At 41.9% G+C, this 15,841-nt stretch overlaps 2 protein-coding genes across 2 annotated transcripts in view; one reads left to right on the top strand and one right to left on the bottom strand.

Moving 5' to 3' along the window:
* Window positions 1-11,377, bottom strand: part of ARMC10 (armadillo repeat containing 10) — a 33,983-nt gene extending 22,606 nt beyond the window's left edge. Inside the window, exon 1 of the mRNA XM_060108150.1 lies at window positions 11,140-11,377. Coding sequence (XP_059964133.1) covers window positions 11,140-11,278 — 139 coding nt within the window. The 5' untranslated portion in view covers window positions 11,279-11,377. The remainder of the gene's footprint in view (window positions 1-11,139) is intronic.
* Window positions 11,378-11,813: 436 nt separating this feature from the next.
* FBXL13 (F-box and leucine rich repeat protein 13) overlaps window positions 11,814-15,841 on the top strand; it is a 191,738-nt gene continuing 187,710 nt past the window's right edge. The window contains 1 exon segment of the mRNA XM_060108846.1: window positions 11,814-11,888. Coding sequence (XP_059964829.1) covers window positions 11,814-11,888 — 75 coding nt within the window.

Here is a 15,841-nt window from a genome sequence, read left to right as displayed (position 1 = left end):
AAACTGAGCTATTTGTAATGAGGTGGATGGACCTAGAGTCTGTCATACAGAGTGAAGTAAGTCAGAAAGAGAAAGACAAATACCGTATGCTAACACATATATATGGAATTTAAGAAAAAAAAGTGTCATGAAGAACCTAGGGGTAAGAAAGGAATAAAGACACAGACCTACTAGAGAATGGAGTTGAGGATATGGGGAGGGGGAAGGGTAAGCTGTGACAAAACGAGAGAGTGGCATGGACATATATACACTACCAAACGTAAAATAGATAGCTAGTGGGAAGCAGCCGCCTAGCACAGGGAGATGGGCTCGGTGCTTTGTGACCACCTAGAGGGGTGGGATAGGGAGGGTGGGAGGGAGGGAGACGCAAGAGGGAAGGGATTTGGGAACAGATGTATATGTATAACTGATTCACTTTGTTATAAAGCAGAAACTAACACACCATTGTAAAGCAATTATACTCCGATAAAGTTGTAAAAAAAATAAATAAAATAGTCATTTTAACAATTCTTGTAGAGGTGATGGGAGACAAGATGGCAGAGTAGAAGGACTTGAGCTCACCTTCTCTTACAAAAACACCAAAAACACAACTAACTGCCGAATAACCACGTTTTTTGTTCAAGTCGACAAAAAAAAGACTTGAACTGGGCTTCCCTGGTGGCGCCAGGGAAGTGGTTGAGAGTCCACCTGCCGATGCAGGGGACACGGGTTCGTGCCCTGGTACGGGAAGATCCCACATGGCGCAGAGCGGCTGGTTCCATGAGCCATGGCTGCTGAGCCTGCGCATCTGGAGCCTGTGCTCCGCAACGGGAGAGGCCACAACAGTGAGAGGCCTGCATACAGAAAAAAAAAAAAAAAAAAAAAAAGACTTGAACCTACCAAAAAAGATATTCTGCACCAAAAAACAAAGAAGAAGCCACAATAGGACAGTAGGAGGGGTGCTTCTGTGATATAATCAAATCCCATACCTGCCAAGTGGGTGACCCACAAACTGAAAAATAATTATATCACAGAGGTTCTCCCACAGGAATTAGGGTTCTGAGCCCCACATGAGGCTCCCCAGCCTGAGGGTCTGGAATTGGGAGTAGGAGACTTCAGAGCACTTGGCTTTGAGGGTCAGTGAGGCTTTAGTGCAGGACTCCACAGGACTGGGGGAAACAGAGACTCCACTCTTAGAGGGTGCACACAAGGTTTCATGTACACTGGGACCCAGGGTAAAGCAGTGAATCCACAGAAGCCTGGACCAGACCTACCTGCGGATCTTAGAAAGGCTCCTGGGGAGGTGGGGGTTGGTTGTGGCCCAATACAGGGGCAAGGTCACTGGTGGCAGAGGCCCCTAGGAAATACTCCTCAGTGTGAGCTCTCCTGGAGGTCACCATTTTGGCACTGAGACCTGGCCCCACCCAACAGCCTGCAGACTCCAGTGCTGGGATGCCTCAGGCCAAACAACCAACAGGGTGGGAACACAGCCCCACCCATCAGCAGACAGGCTGCCTAAAGTTGTCTTGAGCCCAGAGCCACTTCTAGATATGCCACTTGACATGGCACTGTCCACCAGAAGGACAAGACTCAGCTCCACTCACCAGTGGGCAGACACGAGTCCCTCCCACGAGGAAGCCTGCACAAGCTCCCGGACCAACCTCACCCACCAGAGGGCAGACATCAGAAGCAAGAAGAACTATAATACTGCAGCCTGCAGAACAGACCTCACAAACCCAGAAAGTTAGAAAAAAATGAAATGGCAGAGAAATATCTTCCAGATGAAGGAACAAGATAAAACCCCAGAAGAACAACTAATTGAAGTGGAGATAGGCAATCTGCCTGAAAAATAATTCAGAACAATGATAGTAAAGATGATTCAAGATCTCGGAAAAACAATGGAGGCACAGACTGAGAAGATACAAGAAATGTTAAACAAAGAGTTAGAAGATTTAAAGAACAGAGATGAACAATACAATAACTGAAATGAAAAATACACTAGAAGGAATCAGTAGCAGAATAAATGGCGCAAAAGAATGAATAAGTGAGCTGGAAGACAGACTGGTGGAAATCAGTGCTGCAGAACAGGACAAAGAAAAAACAAAAGAAACAAGGACAGTCTAAGAGACTTCTGGAACAACATTAAAGGCACCAACATTCACGTTATAGGGGTCCCAGAAAGAGAAGAGAGAAAGGGCCTGAGAAAATATTTGAAGAGATAGTAACTGAAAATTTCCCTAACATGGGAAGGGAAACACTCAAGTCCAGGAAGCTCAAAGAGTCCCATACAGGATAAACCCAAGGAGGAACAGGCTGAGACACATATTAATCAAACTGACAAAAATTAAAGACAAAGAGAAAACATGAAGAGCAGTAAGAGAAAAGCAACAAATAACATACAAGGGAATCCCCATAAGGTTATCAGCTGATTTTTCAGCAGAAACTCTGCAGGCCAGAAGGGAGTGGCACAATGTATTTAAAACGATGAAAGGAAAAACCTACAACCAAGAATACTCTACCCAGCAAGGCTTTCGTTCGGATTTGACAGAGAAAGCAAAAAGCTTTACAGACAAGCAAAAGTTAAGGAATCCAGCATCACCAAACCAGCGTTACAACAAATGCTAAAGGAACTTCTCTAGGCAAAAAGGAAAAGTGAAAAAGAAGTTACAACAGACACCACAGAAATACAAAGCATGCTAAGAGACTACTACAAGCAACTCTATGCCAATAAAATGGACAACCTGGAAGAAATGGACAAATTCTTAGAAAGGTATAACCTTCCAAGACTGAACCAGGAAGAAATAGAAAATATGAACAGACAAATCACAAGTAATGAAATTGAAACTATGATTTAAAATCTTCCAACAAACAAAAGTTCAGGACCAGATGGCTTCACAGGTGAATTCTACCAAACATTTAGAGAAGAGCTAACACCCATCCTTCTCAAACCCTTCCAGAAATTTACAGAGGAAGGAACACTCCCAAACTCATTCTATGAGGCCACCATCACCCTGATACCAAAACCAGACAAAGATACTACAAAAAAAGAAAATTACAGACCAGTATCACCCATGAATATAGATGCAAAACTCCTCAACAAAATGCTAGCAAACAGAATCCAACAACACATTAAAAGGATCACACACCATGATCAAGTGGATTTATCCCAGGGATGCAAGGATTCTTCAATATACGCAAATCAATCAATATGATACACCATATTAACAAATTGAAGAATAAAAACCATATAATCATCTCAATAGATGCAGAAAAAGCTTTTGACAAAATTCTATACCCATTTATGATAAAAACTCTCCACAAAGTGGGCATAGAGGGAATCTACCTCAACATAATAAAGGCCATATATGACAAACCCACATCAAAAATCATTCTCAATGGTGAGAAACTGAAAGCATTTCCTCTAAGATCAGGAATGAGACAAGGATGTCCACTCTCACCACTATTATTCAACATAGTTTTGCAAGTCCTAGCCATGGCAATCAGAGAAGGAAAAGAAATAAAAGGAATACAAATTGGAAAAGAAGAAGTAAAACTGTCACTGTTTGCAGATGACATGATACTATACATGGAGAATCCTAAAAATGCCACCAGAAAACTACTAGAGCTAATCAGTGAATTTGGTAAAGTTGCAGGATACAAAATTAATGCACAGAAATCTCTTGCATTCCTATACACTAATGATGAAAAATCTGAAAGAGAAATTATGGAAACACTCCCATTTACCATTGCAACAAAAAGAATAAAATACCTAGGAATAAACCTACCTAGGGAGACAAAAGACCTGTATGCAGCAAACTATAAGACACTGATGAAAGAAATTAAAGATGATACAAATAGATGGAGAGATATACCATGTTTTTGAATTGGAAGAATCAATATTGTGAAAATGACTATACTAACCAAAGCAATTTACAGATTCAATGCAATCCCTATCAAATTACCAATGGCATTTTTTTACGGAGCTAGAACAAATCATCTTAAAATTTGTATGGAGACACAAAAGACCCCAAATAGCCAAAGCAGTCTTCAGGGGAAAAAAACGGAGCTGGAGGAATCAGACTCCCTGCCTTCAGACTATACTACAAAGCTACAGTAATCAAGACAATATGGTACTGGCACAAAAACAGAAATATAGATCAATGGAACAAGATAGAAAGCCCAGAGATAAACCCACGCACCTATGGTCAACTAATCTATGACAAAGAAGGCAAGGTTATACAATGGAGAAAAGACAGTCTCTTCAGTAAGTGGTGCCAGGAAAACTGGACAGCTACATGTAAAAGAATGAAATTAGAACAGTCCCTAACACCATACACAAAAATAAACTCAAAATGGATTCGAGACCTAAATGTAAGATCAGACACTATAAAACTCTTAGAGGAAAACATAGGAAGAACACTCTTTGACATAAATCACAGCAAGATCTTTTTTGATCCACCTCCTAGAGTAATGGAAATAAAAACAAAAATAAACAAATGGGATCTAATGAAACTTCAAAGCTTTTGCACAGCAAAGGAAACCATAAACAAGATGAAAAGACAGCCCTCAGAATGGGAGAAAATATTTGCAAATGAATCAATAGACAAAGGATTAATCTCCAAAATATATAAACAGCTCATGCAGCTCAATACTAAAGAAACAAACAACCCAATCCAAAAATGGGCAGAAGACCTAAATAGACATTTCTCCAAAGAATACATACAGATGGCTAAGAAGCATATGAAAAGCTGCTCAACATCACTAATTATTAGAGAAATGCAAATCAAAACTACAATGAGGTACCACCTCACACCAGTTAGAATGGGCATCATCAGAAAATCTACAAACAACAAATGCTGGAGAGGGTGTGGAGAAAAGGGAACCCTCTTGCACTGTTGGTGGGTATGTAAATTGATACAGCCACTATGGAGAACAGTATGGAGGTTCCTTAAAAAACTAAAAATAGAATTACTATATGATCCAGCAATCCCACAACTGGGCATATACCCAGAGCAAACCACAATCCAAAAAGACACATGCACCCAATGTTCATTGCAGCACTATTTACAATAGGTCATGGAAGCAACCTAAATGCCCATTGACAGGCAAATGGATAAAGAAGCTGTGGTACATATATACAACGGAATATAACTCAGCCATAAACAGGAACGAAACTGAGTCATTTGTTGAGACGCGGACGGATCTAGCGACTGTCATACAGAGTGAAGTAAGTCAGAAAGAGAAAAACAAATATCGTGTATTAACGCACGTATGTGGAACCTAGAAAAGTGGTACGGATGAGCCAGTTTGCAGGGCAGAAGTTGAGACACAGATTTAGAGAACAGACGTGTGGACACCAAGGGGGGAAAGCCGTAGGGGGATGGGGACGGTGGTGTGCTGAATTGTGCAATTGGGTTTGACATGTATACACTGATGTGTATAAAATCGATGACTAATAAGAACCTGCAGTATAAACAAACAAACAAACAAAACAACTAATACTAAACTTTCTTTGGGTTATTTGTATGGAAATATGTTAATATAAATGTTTCAGACATTACATGAAATTTCTAAAAATCTTATATGTTCTGGTATTATGTTATAAGTCATAATTCTAGTTATTACTTTAAAATGTATATCTCAGAAATAACTGAATTTCTTTGTCAACTGCATTATTATGAACTTTCATCAAATCTTTAACCGTGGTCACTTTTAAGTCTTTTGTCATTTACAGACAGTTTTGGGTGTACTCTGATGCTTTTGCTAATATGTTCCTATAAAAGGGTTTCATCTTCAAGGAATTCATGGAAAAGACTCTGACAAGTACAGGTTTCTGGTAACTGACTATACTGCTGAACTGAATGAATAAGCATTTTCAGAACTTTAATGGAAAACTGATGAACTCATAAAAGTGCTAACAAAAGATCAAAATAAAAAAAATTAATTACACGGGACTGAGGGAACTGATGAGGATGACTATAATTTTTGTGACTTTCTGTTTGAATAAAAAAAAAATCCCACAAGGACTCAGAGGCAAAAAATATACCAATCAATTTTCACTGCAAAGTAACGGAGCTGTTACAGTGGAGGATTACTGGACTGAATGTCAATATTATGACATAGTATGACTGTGTTTCGTGTTTGGTAATTGCAACCATTGTTACTTTTGTTGTGGTCATCCATTTACAATGCTTGGTGTCAGTCTATTTATCTCTTGTGAAAATAAAATACAGTGTGTGTGTGTGTGTGTGTGAAAAACGAAACAAAACAAAACAACAACAAAATAATAATAAAATATTTAAAAAAAAAAAAAAAGAATACTCTACCCAGCAAGGCTCTCGTTCGGATTTGACAGAGAAATCAAAAAGCTTTACAGACAAGCAAAAGTTAAGGGAATTCAGCATCACCAAACCAGCTTTACAACAAATGCTAAAGGAACTTCTCTAGGTGAAAAAGAAAAGCCCAAAACTAAAAACAAGAAAATTATGAATGGGTAAAGCTCACTGGTAAAGGCAAACATACAGTAAAGTTAGGAAATCATCCACACACAAATATCAAAAACATCAACTGTGAGGAGAGTATAAATGCAGGACACTGGAAATGTATTTGAGATTAAGAGACCAGCAACTCAAAACTATCAAAACTATCTTGTTTATATATATATATACTGCTATATCAAAACCTCATGGGGGCTTCCCTGGTGGTGCAGTGGTTGGGAGTCCGCCTGCCGATGCAGGGGATGCGGGTTCATGCCCCGGTCTGGGAGGATCCCGCATGCCGTGGAGCGGCTGGGCCCGTGGGCCATGGCCACTGAGCCTGCGCGTCCAGAGCCTGTGCTCCGCAATGGGAGAGGCCGCAACAGTGAGAGGCCCACATACCGCAAAAAAAAAAAAAAAACCTCATGGATGGTAACTGCAAACCAAAAATCCACAACAGAAACTCACATGCTTCCTAATTTCAAACTATATTATAGTAATCAAAACAGTATGGTATCGGCACAAAAACAGACACATAGATGAGTGGAATAGAACAGAGAGCCCAGAAATAAACCCACACATATATGATCAATTAATTTATGACAAAGGAGCCAGGACTATACAATGGGGAAAGAAGAGTCTCATCAATAAATGATGTTGGAAAAACTGGACAGCTACACGCCAAAGAATCAAACCAGTTCATCTGTACCATTTTTCTACAGATGAACCAGTCTGCAAGGCAGAAATAAAGACAAAGATGTAGAGAACAAATGTATGGACACCAAGGGGGGAAAGCAGTGGGTGGTGGTGGGATGAACTGGGAGATTGGGATTGACATATATACACTAATATGTATAAAATAGGTACCTAATAAGAACCTGCTGTATAAAAAATAAAATAAAATTCACACAAAAAAGAAGGAAACCGAACCACTATCTCACACAATACACAAAAATCAACTCATAAAGGATTAAAGTCTTAAATATAAGACCTGAAACCTAGGGGCTTCCCTGGTGGCTCAGTGGTTAAGAATCTGACTGCCAATGCAGGGGACACGGGTTCAAGCCCTGGTCCGGGAAGATCCCACATGCCACGGAGCAACTAAGCCCGTGCACCACAACTACTGAGCCTGCGCTCTAGAGCCCGCGAGCCACAACTAGTGAAGCCCCTGCGCCTAGAGCCCGTGCTCCACAATGAGAAGCCACCGCAGTGAGAAGCCCACGCACGACAACAAAGAGAAGCCCCCACTTGGCGCAACTAGAGAAAAGCCAATGTGCAGCAACGAAGACCCAAAAGCAGCCAATAAATAAATAAATAAATAAATTCTTTAAAAAAAAAAAAAAGACCTGAAACCTAAAACTCCTAAAAAAAAATAAATGGTAAGCTCCTTGACATGGGTCTTGACATGATTTTTTGGATTTGACCAAAAGCAAAAGCAACTAAAGCAAAATAAACAAGTGGAACTACATGAAAAAATCTTCTGTACAGCAAAGGAAGCCATCAACAAAATAAAAAGGCAACCCATGAAATGGGAGAAAGTATTTGTAAATCATATATCTGATAAATGGTTACTATCTAAAATATAGTAAAAACCTCAAGCAACTCAATAGGAAAAAAAAAAAAAGAAACAATCTAATTATAAAATGGGCAGAGGCTCTGAATGGACCTTTCCCCAAAGACATTTAAATGGCCAACAAGTACATGAAAAGGGGCTCAACATCACTAATCTTCAGGGAAATGCAAACCAAAACCACAATTAGCTATCACCTCACACCTGTTAGCATGGCTAGCCTCAAAAAGACAATAGATAACAAGTGTTGGTTAGGATGTAGAGAATAGGGAACCCTTGTGCACTGTTGGTGGGGATGTAAATTTCCAATCACTACGGAAAATATGGAGGTTCCTCAAAAAATTAAAAATAGAACTACCAGGGACTTCCCGGCGGTCTAGTGATTTAAGACTTCACCTTCCAATGCAGGGGGTGCAGGTTCAATCCCTGGTGAGGGAGCTAAGATCCCACAGGCCTTGTGGCCAAAAAACCAAAACAGAAAACAGAAGCAATATTGTAACAATTCAATAAAGACTTTTAAAATGGTCCACATCAAAAAAAACTTTAAAAAATTCTAAAAAAATAGAACTACCACATGAGCTAGCAATTCCACTTCGTGATTCCATGAAATCACCACCTTGTAAAGATATTTGCACCACCATGTTCACTGCAGCATTATTTACAATAGCCAAGACACGGAAACAACCTAAGTGTCAATCGACGGATGAATGTATAAATAAAACGTGGTAACACACACACACACACTCACACTCACACATACATACAATGGAATGTTATTCAGCCATAAAAAAGAAGAAAATCCTGCCATTTGTGACAACACGGATGGATCCTGAGGGCATCATGTCCAGAGAAATAAGTCAGACAATGAAAGACAAATACACAATGATCTCACTTTTATGTGGAATCTAAAAAACTCAACTCATAGAAAGAGTGTCATGGTGGTTGCCAGGGGCTGGGGGCTGAAGGAAATGGGAAGATTTGGGTCAAAGGGTACAAACTTCCAGTTATAAGAGCAATGAGTACTAGGAGTGTAAAGTACAGCTTGGTGACTATAGTTAACAATACTGTATTGTACACTTGAAAGTTGCTAAGAGAGTAGACCAAAGTTCTCATTCCAAGAAAGTTTGTGGTGATGGATGTCAACTAAACTTACTATGGTGATCATTTTGCAATACATACAAATATCAAACCATTATGTTGTACACCTAAAGCTAATACAGTGTTTATCTCAATTAAAAAAAAAAAAAAAAAAAGGGGCTTCCCTGGTGGCGCAGTGGTTGAGAGTCCGCCTGCTGATGCAGGGGACACGGGTTCGTGCCCCGGTCCGGGAAGATCCCACATGCCGCGGAGCGGCTGGGCCCGTGAGCCATGGCCGCTGAGCCTGCGCGTCCGGAGCCTGTGCTCCGCAACGGGAGAGGCCACAACAGTGAGAGGCCCGCGTACCGCAAAAAAAAAAAAAAAAAAAAAAAAAAATCACCCTCCAAAACATAAGGGTGATGCTGACAAAATGGGTATTTCTCGAGTCTTCTTCAAAGAAAAAAGTGTAGCTTCAGGAAGGGGCTGTGAGCAACGTATTTTGTAAGCTGCCTGGCCAAGGTACTCGTGATTTTGGGGGGGGGGGTAGTAAGACTTTGTCAGTGTTCATCATGTTGAGTAAGTATAAGTGAGAAGGTATCTGAGTTCGGGTCACCTGACTACTTATACAGAAATATCTCTGACACAAAGACAACTAAGTAGGCTCTGGAAGTAAGGGTAAGTCCAAATCTTTTTTAAAATGAATTTTTTTCCCCTTGTGACAAAAGGGAAAGAAACCTTTCATCCACTCCCTTTTCTGAGAACATTTCCTTGAGCAAACTAGTAATTGTAAATCCTTTGTCCCTTTGATATAAATATACATCTTTTTAAAAGCTAAGTAAGCCTCTTGCCGGTTTAAAACCCAAGAAAAATCTTTCTTAGCGGCTTTGGTGTCATCTGAAGTGTAAACATCAAGGAAGATGGAGTCCCCATCTCCTTGTCTCTGTGTGAGTCAGAGCTCGGTTCTTGGCTCTGTGTTGTAACTACGCGGTTATCATAGATATTGAGAAGTCTTATTTTTCTTCTACATAACGGCTATTAGCTAACACAAATACCACCCCAACTACCTGTGAATTTAGAATGAACTATGTGTAGCAAATGGTTCTCAAGTCCTCTTAAGGACAAATTACTGTTTATCTTGAGGGCATGTACTTAATACGAAATAAGTTATAGGTTATATCTGGCTGGATACATAAAGGGGGTGAGAATTCTGTCTTTGCAATCCCATTAGCAGATTGCCCGTGATGGGCGTAGCCATCTGGTTTAATGCTTATTCTCTAATAAAGCTATTTACTTCTTTCCTACATTTGTAGAGAGGAATTTCTTGGTTGGCAGGAGATTTTATTTTTAATTATTTCTGTAACAGCTTCCATGACCTGAAATACCCCCCAGAACATTCAACAAGTTGTTAGAATCCTGAATGCAGCAATCAATTTTTAGACCGAAACCTAACCATGCACTTGTCCGCCAGGAGGGTGTCCTCCATGTAGATAATTGTTCTAATTTGATTTACATAGCTATATCTGTATCTCCAGGATCTCTCGCATACTTGGCATGTATATATAGACCACGGCGACTTCAAAGTACCTCGCCTCAGAACTGCCCCTCTGGCGTCCCTTCTTCCAGGCTAACTGCACGAAGAATTTCATCTATCGCCCCAGAATCCCCCTGGTAACACAAAGGCCGGGAGCAAGCTTTAACGTTGAGAGGCAATCAACACGCTTTTGAGAAACAGTCCTCCGCTGTGACGTCAGACTCAGACAAGAAAGTCTGGGCAATTTTTCATCCCGGAATTTTGAACAAAGAAATGGAGGCAGGGAACCAGCTGTGAACCCTACACTCACCTAATCAAGTGGAAGACCCGTCTTTTGCACCTGGGCTTCCCGACTTTGCCCTTCTCATCAGCCTCCCTCCCTGGCTGGGCTCCTTATTTACTCCCAGCACTGGAAAGCCACGAGCACCTGTGGCGTCTTCAACCCCCACTCTGGGAAAGCCACAGTCCCGGTCCCCGCCCACCTGCCAGGCACCCCGTGGCCTCACCTGTAGACGGCGAGAGGCGAGGCCGTAGCCCGGGGCCGCCTCGCCGCCGGCCCCGCGTCAGCCTGTAGAAGCAGTAGCAGACGCCGGCCGCTAGGACCAGGCCCGCCGCCACCCAGCCCACATACCGGGCGCCGCCCATGCTGCCGCTGGGGCCACGCGCAGCGCTGGGCCTGGCGCAGGATGGTCCGAAGCCAGAGGGTGCTGTCGCCGTCCGGGTTCTAGCCGACGGAGAAAGGAAATGGGAGACTGAGCTCCGCCTCTCGGAAACCGCCCTGTGGGTCCGGACGCGTCCCGGTGGCTTCCTCGAGTCTGGGCGGGGCGCGGCTGAAGGAGAGCGAGACTCGGTGAAGAGCTGCAAGGACTGAACGCCCCAAGAGCACACACCAGGGGCCTCCCCCGGGCCGGCCCAAGGTTCACCTTCCTCCCGGCAATCCGCGGCCCCAGAGTGGGCGCTCGGGGTAACGCAGCGCCTAGCCCCTCCCTTCCACGCAGCGTGGTTGCCGGGGCAACGCCGAGACGCGCTAGCCCCTAGCCAGCGCCTAGCCCCTCCCTTCCACGCAGCGTGGTTGCCGGGGCAACGCCGAGACGCGCTAGCCCCTAGCCAGGCGCGGCTCCTGCTGCGCGGGGCGTGAAGAGCAGGCTGGAAGCGCAGAGTTTCAGCAGGGCCTCTGGTCATGGCCTCGCTGCGCCTTGCCAGCCCCAGGCTGAGGAACTACTTCAAGGAGAACTACATTCCTCAGGTCTGCGAGGTGCTGGAGCCAAGTGGCGCCGGAGTTAGAAGAGAAAGGAATTGGAGGAGATTTGCCAGACGAGGGACTGGGGTTTGGTGGAGAGAGGGAGTGGAGGTTCAGAGGAGCGAGAAAGGAAAGGATGAAGTCAGATTTGGGCAGGTCGGCGGTCTGGGCTGAACATACAGATCAGAGAGTTGAAGACAGAGGGGTGACAGTGGCTGAAAGGGGGGAATGGGTGACATGTCCCAGAGAGAAGGAACAAAGGGCCTCAGGACAGAAACCCCAAACTCCAACTTTTAAGTTTTGGAAAGAGGAGCCTGAAGACTAGAGGAGTGAGAATGAAGTGCTGTGGAGACAGAGAAGGAAAAGCAGGAGAGTGTGGCTTTATGAAGAGAGTGGGCAATAGTGTCACCTAAGATAAGGACCTGAAAAGGTGTAGTGGATTTGACCCAAGGTGAGTTTGGGTTTTCAGTAGAGAGATGAAGGCAGAAAATAGATTTAAGTTGGCTGAGGAGTGGAAGCTGAGACCTTTAGATGGAAGGTAGTTAGCCCTTTGTGAAGGGAAGGACCGCACAACCAGGACTTAAACACGGGAGGAAGAACTGTCCTCACCCACCCGTCTTGTAACAGGAGGGAAGGAGGACAGGGGTGGATAGGTTTTGTAGGTTTGGGGACAGGAAGTCAAGAAAGTTCTCTTCTGGTGACTTCCATTTTCTCTGCTCATATTAGGTGAAATATTTGCCAAGAATGAGCATGTTTGGGTGGGGATGGAGGGTGCAGAAGAGGTTTTGCGTAGTTAAGTTATGCGGAGAAGGAGGGAGAGTTAGAAGTCTAGGGAAGGAAAGAGAAGGAGAGCCAGGCAGTGTTGAGAGCCCAGCGTGGGGTAGTAACTCTCCTACGCAGGTGGGAGGGCAATTCGGTATAGCTCCTCCTTTTTGGATGGTAATTTAGAAATATGTATTAAAATGTTAAATATGAATACCCTTTGACCAAGCATTTCCACTTCTGAGGATCCACTTTAGAGACATATTTGCACATGTAACCAGAAGGATGTACAAGTATATTCATTATAACATTGTTCATAGTGAAAATGGTTATTACCTAAGTGTAAGTAAGGGAATGGGATATTATGTAGAATAAAATACACCAGTACCTTTTGAGAAGAAGGGCTCTCCGTGACATATTAAATTTTAAAAAGAAAAGAAAAAACTGCAAACTGCTTAACAAAGTGTCTACTACAATCTAGCTACCTATCTGATTTCATATATGTATGTATATGTGTGTATATGTGTGTTTATATGTATATATATGTACATGCATATATATATCTATATTTAAGACAATAATACATGCATAGAACATATGGCAAACTTAACAGCAATGTTTTGGGGAGTGGTTTTAGGAGAGAACTCTCATCTTTTACTCCATATACGTCTGTATTGTTTTAATTTTTTTATGATGAGTTTCATTCATGTTTTACCTCTGCACAATTATATTTGAAAATGTGTAGAAAGCATGGGACTCATCTTCCCAGTTATATGATTTTCTCAAGCAGCACTCAGTAAATCAGATGCAGGTACACAAATAAGAGTTGACTTCATCCAGGATAGGAGTTTGCCAGACATATATGATGGAAGGGCAATGGTGAGGGAGCTAAGCTTTTGAGAGTGCCTGAAGTGATGGGCCAAGGACTCTAAGGACTGGGTGGGAATGAGAACAAGACATAATACTGATATGTGGGTAGAAAGCAGAAGTTTGTAAGAGGAGAATGAAGAGGGGTAGAAGGAGTAATCGAGTGAGGGAGCTGGAAAACAGGAGATGGGGGTCAGAAAGTGGGATGTTAGTATAGTTCTCTCTCAGTATCTTCATCTTTTTGTTTTATTAGACCTTTTTCTTGGTCAGATATATTAACACATGACTTCATAGTGCAAAATTCCAAACTTATAAAAAGGCAATGGACTTAGTTTCCAAGGGGAGAACCTGAAAAATCTGTGGATCATCGATTTTCCCTCTTTGAAACCATTTTTGTACTATCATATCAATGCAAGTAGGCCTGGAGGGGTGAAACTATCCTGGGGAGAAAGAGCCTCCTCAAAGGACCTAATACAGTTGTCCCTCAGTATCCTCAGGGTTGGTTCCAGGACCCGCCATGGATACTAAAATCTGTGCATGCTCAAGGACCTTATACAAAATGGCATAGTATTTGCATACATACATGCCACTGTATAAGTCACCTCTAAATAAATCATCTCTAGATCACTTATAGGACCTAATCCAATGTAAATGCTATGTAAATAGTTGCCAGCACATAGTGAACTCTTTTGCTTTTTGAAACAATAGAATTCTTCCCCAAACATTTTGGATCCACATTTGGTTGAATCCATGCATGAAGAACCTGCAGATACAGAAGGCTATTTAAGATTCAGGCTAAAGCCATTCTGAGTGATGACTCAGTCCAAGTTGGCCATGGAGCAGGTAGCACAAATGGACTCAAGGTGAGGGTCAGGGAACATCAGGAAAGTAGGAACCTCTCCTTGCCTTGCTCTCCACTTGCCATAACACTACATGGCTGCAAGAGGCATCCTTGGTTCCTCCTCTGGATGGGAGCTCCTCTTCCTCACCAGCCTACCATACTGTTTTGCCCCTAGAGAAAAGAGGCCCTTAGAAGTGCTCCCCATTGCCTAAGACGATAGTCTTCCGAGGAGTCCTTCACTCACCTCTGCTACCACGTTACCAGCAGGTGCAAGAGAGCCTCACACACCCACCTTAACCTGGTTACCTGCTTCCCCTAAGAGACTATCAGGCTGAATCCCATTGTGTCTCATATCCCTGTACATGTATTCGCCTGACCCAATTTTCCATGCCTAGCACTCTTCTAAAACCCATCTTCTGCAAGTTTTGGAATACATCATCTTTCATCACAGATTTCTATGTATATTTAACCTCTTCTGAACTCCACCTACCTGTCCTGAATAAAACCTGGCTGTCTACTTAGGATATCATTTCCCTGCCAACTTTTGAATAGAGGCTGATTTTTTTTTTTCAATCCTGCTTGATTCACTGGGCTTACTGAATCTGTTGATTGATATTTTTCATCTGTTTTAGAAAATTCTTGGTCATTTTCAAATTCTGCTTCTACCTAATTCTCTCTTCTCCCTCTGGGACTCCAATCATAAATATGTTAGGTTTTTTTTAAAAATTTAGTCCTACATGTCTGTGCCTCTTTTGCTCTATTCTGTTTTTTTCCCCATTCTCTTTTCTGTGCTTAAGTTTGGATATTTTTCATTGATTGTCTTCACGTTTACAGATTCTGTTTTATGCTGAGTCTCGTCTACTGTTAAATACATCAAATGAATCAAATGAGTTCTTAATTTCAGATGGTATATTTTTCAGTTCTAGAATGTCCATTTGATTTTTTTATACATTCCAATTAATATTCTTCATCTTTTCATCCATTTTGTCTATCATTTCCTGTTTTCTTTAACATGTTAGTTATTATTAATTTAAAACCACTGTCTGTTAAAATGAATAACTTTGAATTAAATTATTAGAATTTAGTTATTAGAATAGAATAAATGTTCTTTACTCAACTTACTGGTGTGATTTCTGTCTCCTGACTGGACGCTGACTGATACAGAAGGCTTAAGTGGAACGCTACACAGGGGACTTTCTGGGGAGTTGGAAAATGACTGAGGTGTAGGTGTATCCATTGTCAGAATTATACAGCTAGGATCTGTGTTGAATTCATGTAAACTTTACCTAAAAAAATTATAATTGAGAACAGGTGGAAAAATGGGTGAATATGTAGATAATACAAAGATCACAGAATGGTGATAATTGTTGAAACTGGGTGATGGGCACATAGGGGTTCATTATACTATTGTTTACTTTATATACGTTTGAAGTTTTCCATAATAAAAAGTTAAAATAAATGATAGTCATGGCTGGGTGTTTTTTCTCATAATGTATGT

The sequence above is a fragment of the Mesoplodon densirostris genome, chromosome 9 (assembly GCF_025265405.1).
Source record: "Mesoplodon densirostris isolate mMesDen1 chromosome 9, mMesDen1 primary haplotype, whole genome shotgun sequence".
Taxonomy (NCBI): Eukaryota; Metazoa; Chordata; class Mammalia; order Artiodactyla; family Ziphiidae; genus Mesoplodon; species Mesoplodon densirostris.
This window is presented reverse-complemented; position numbering and strand designations above follow the sequence as displayed.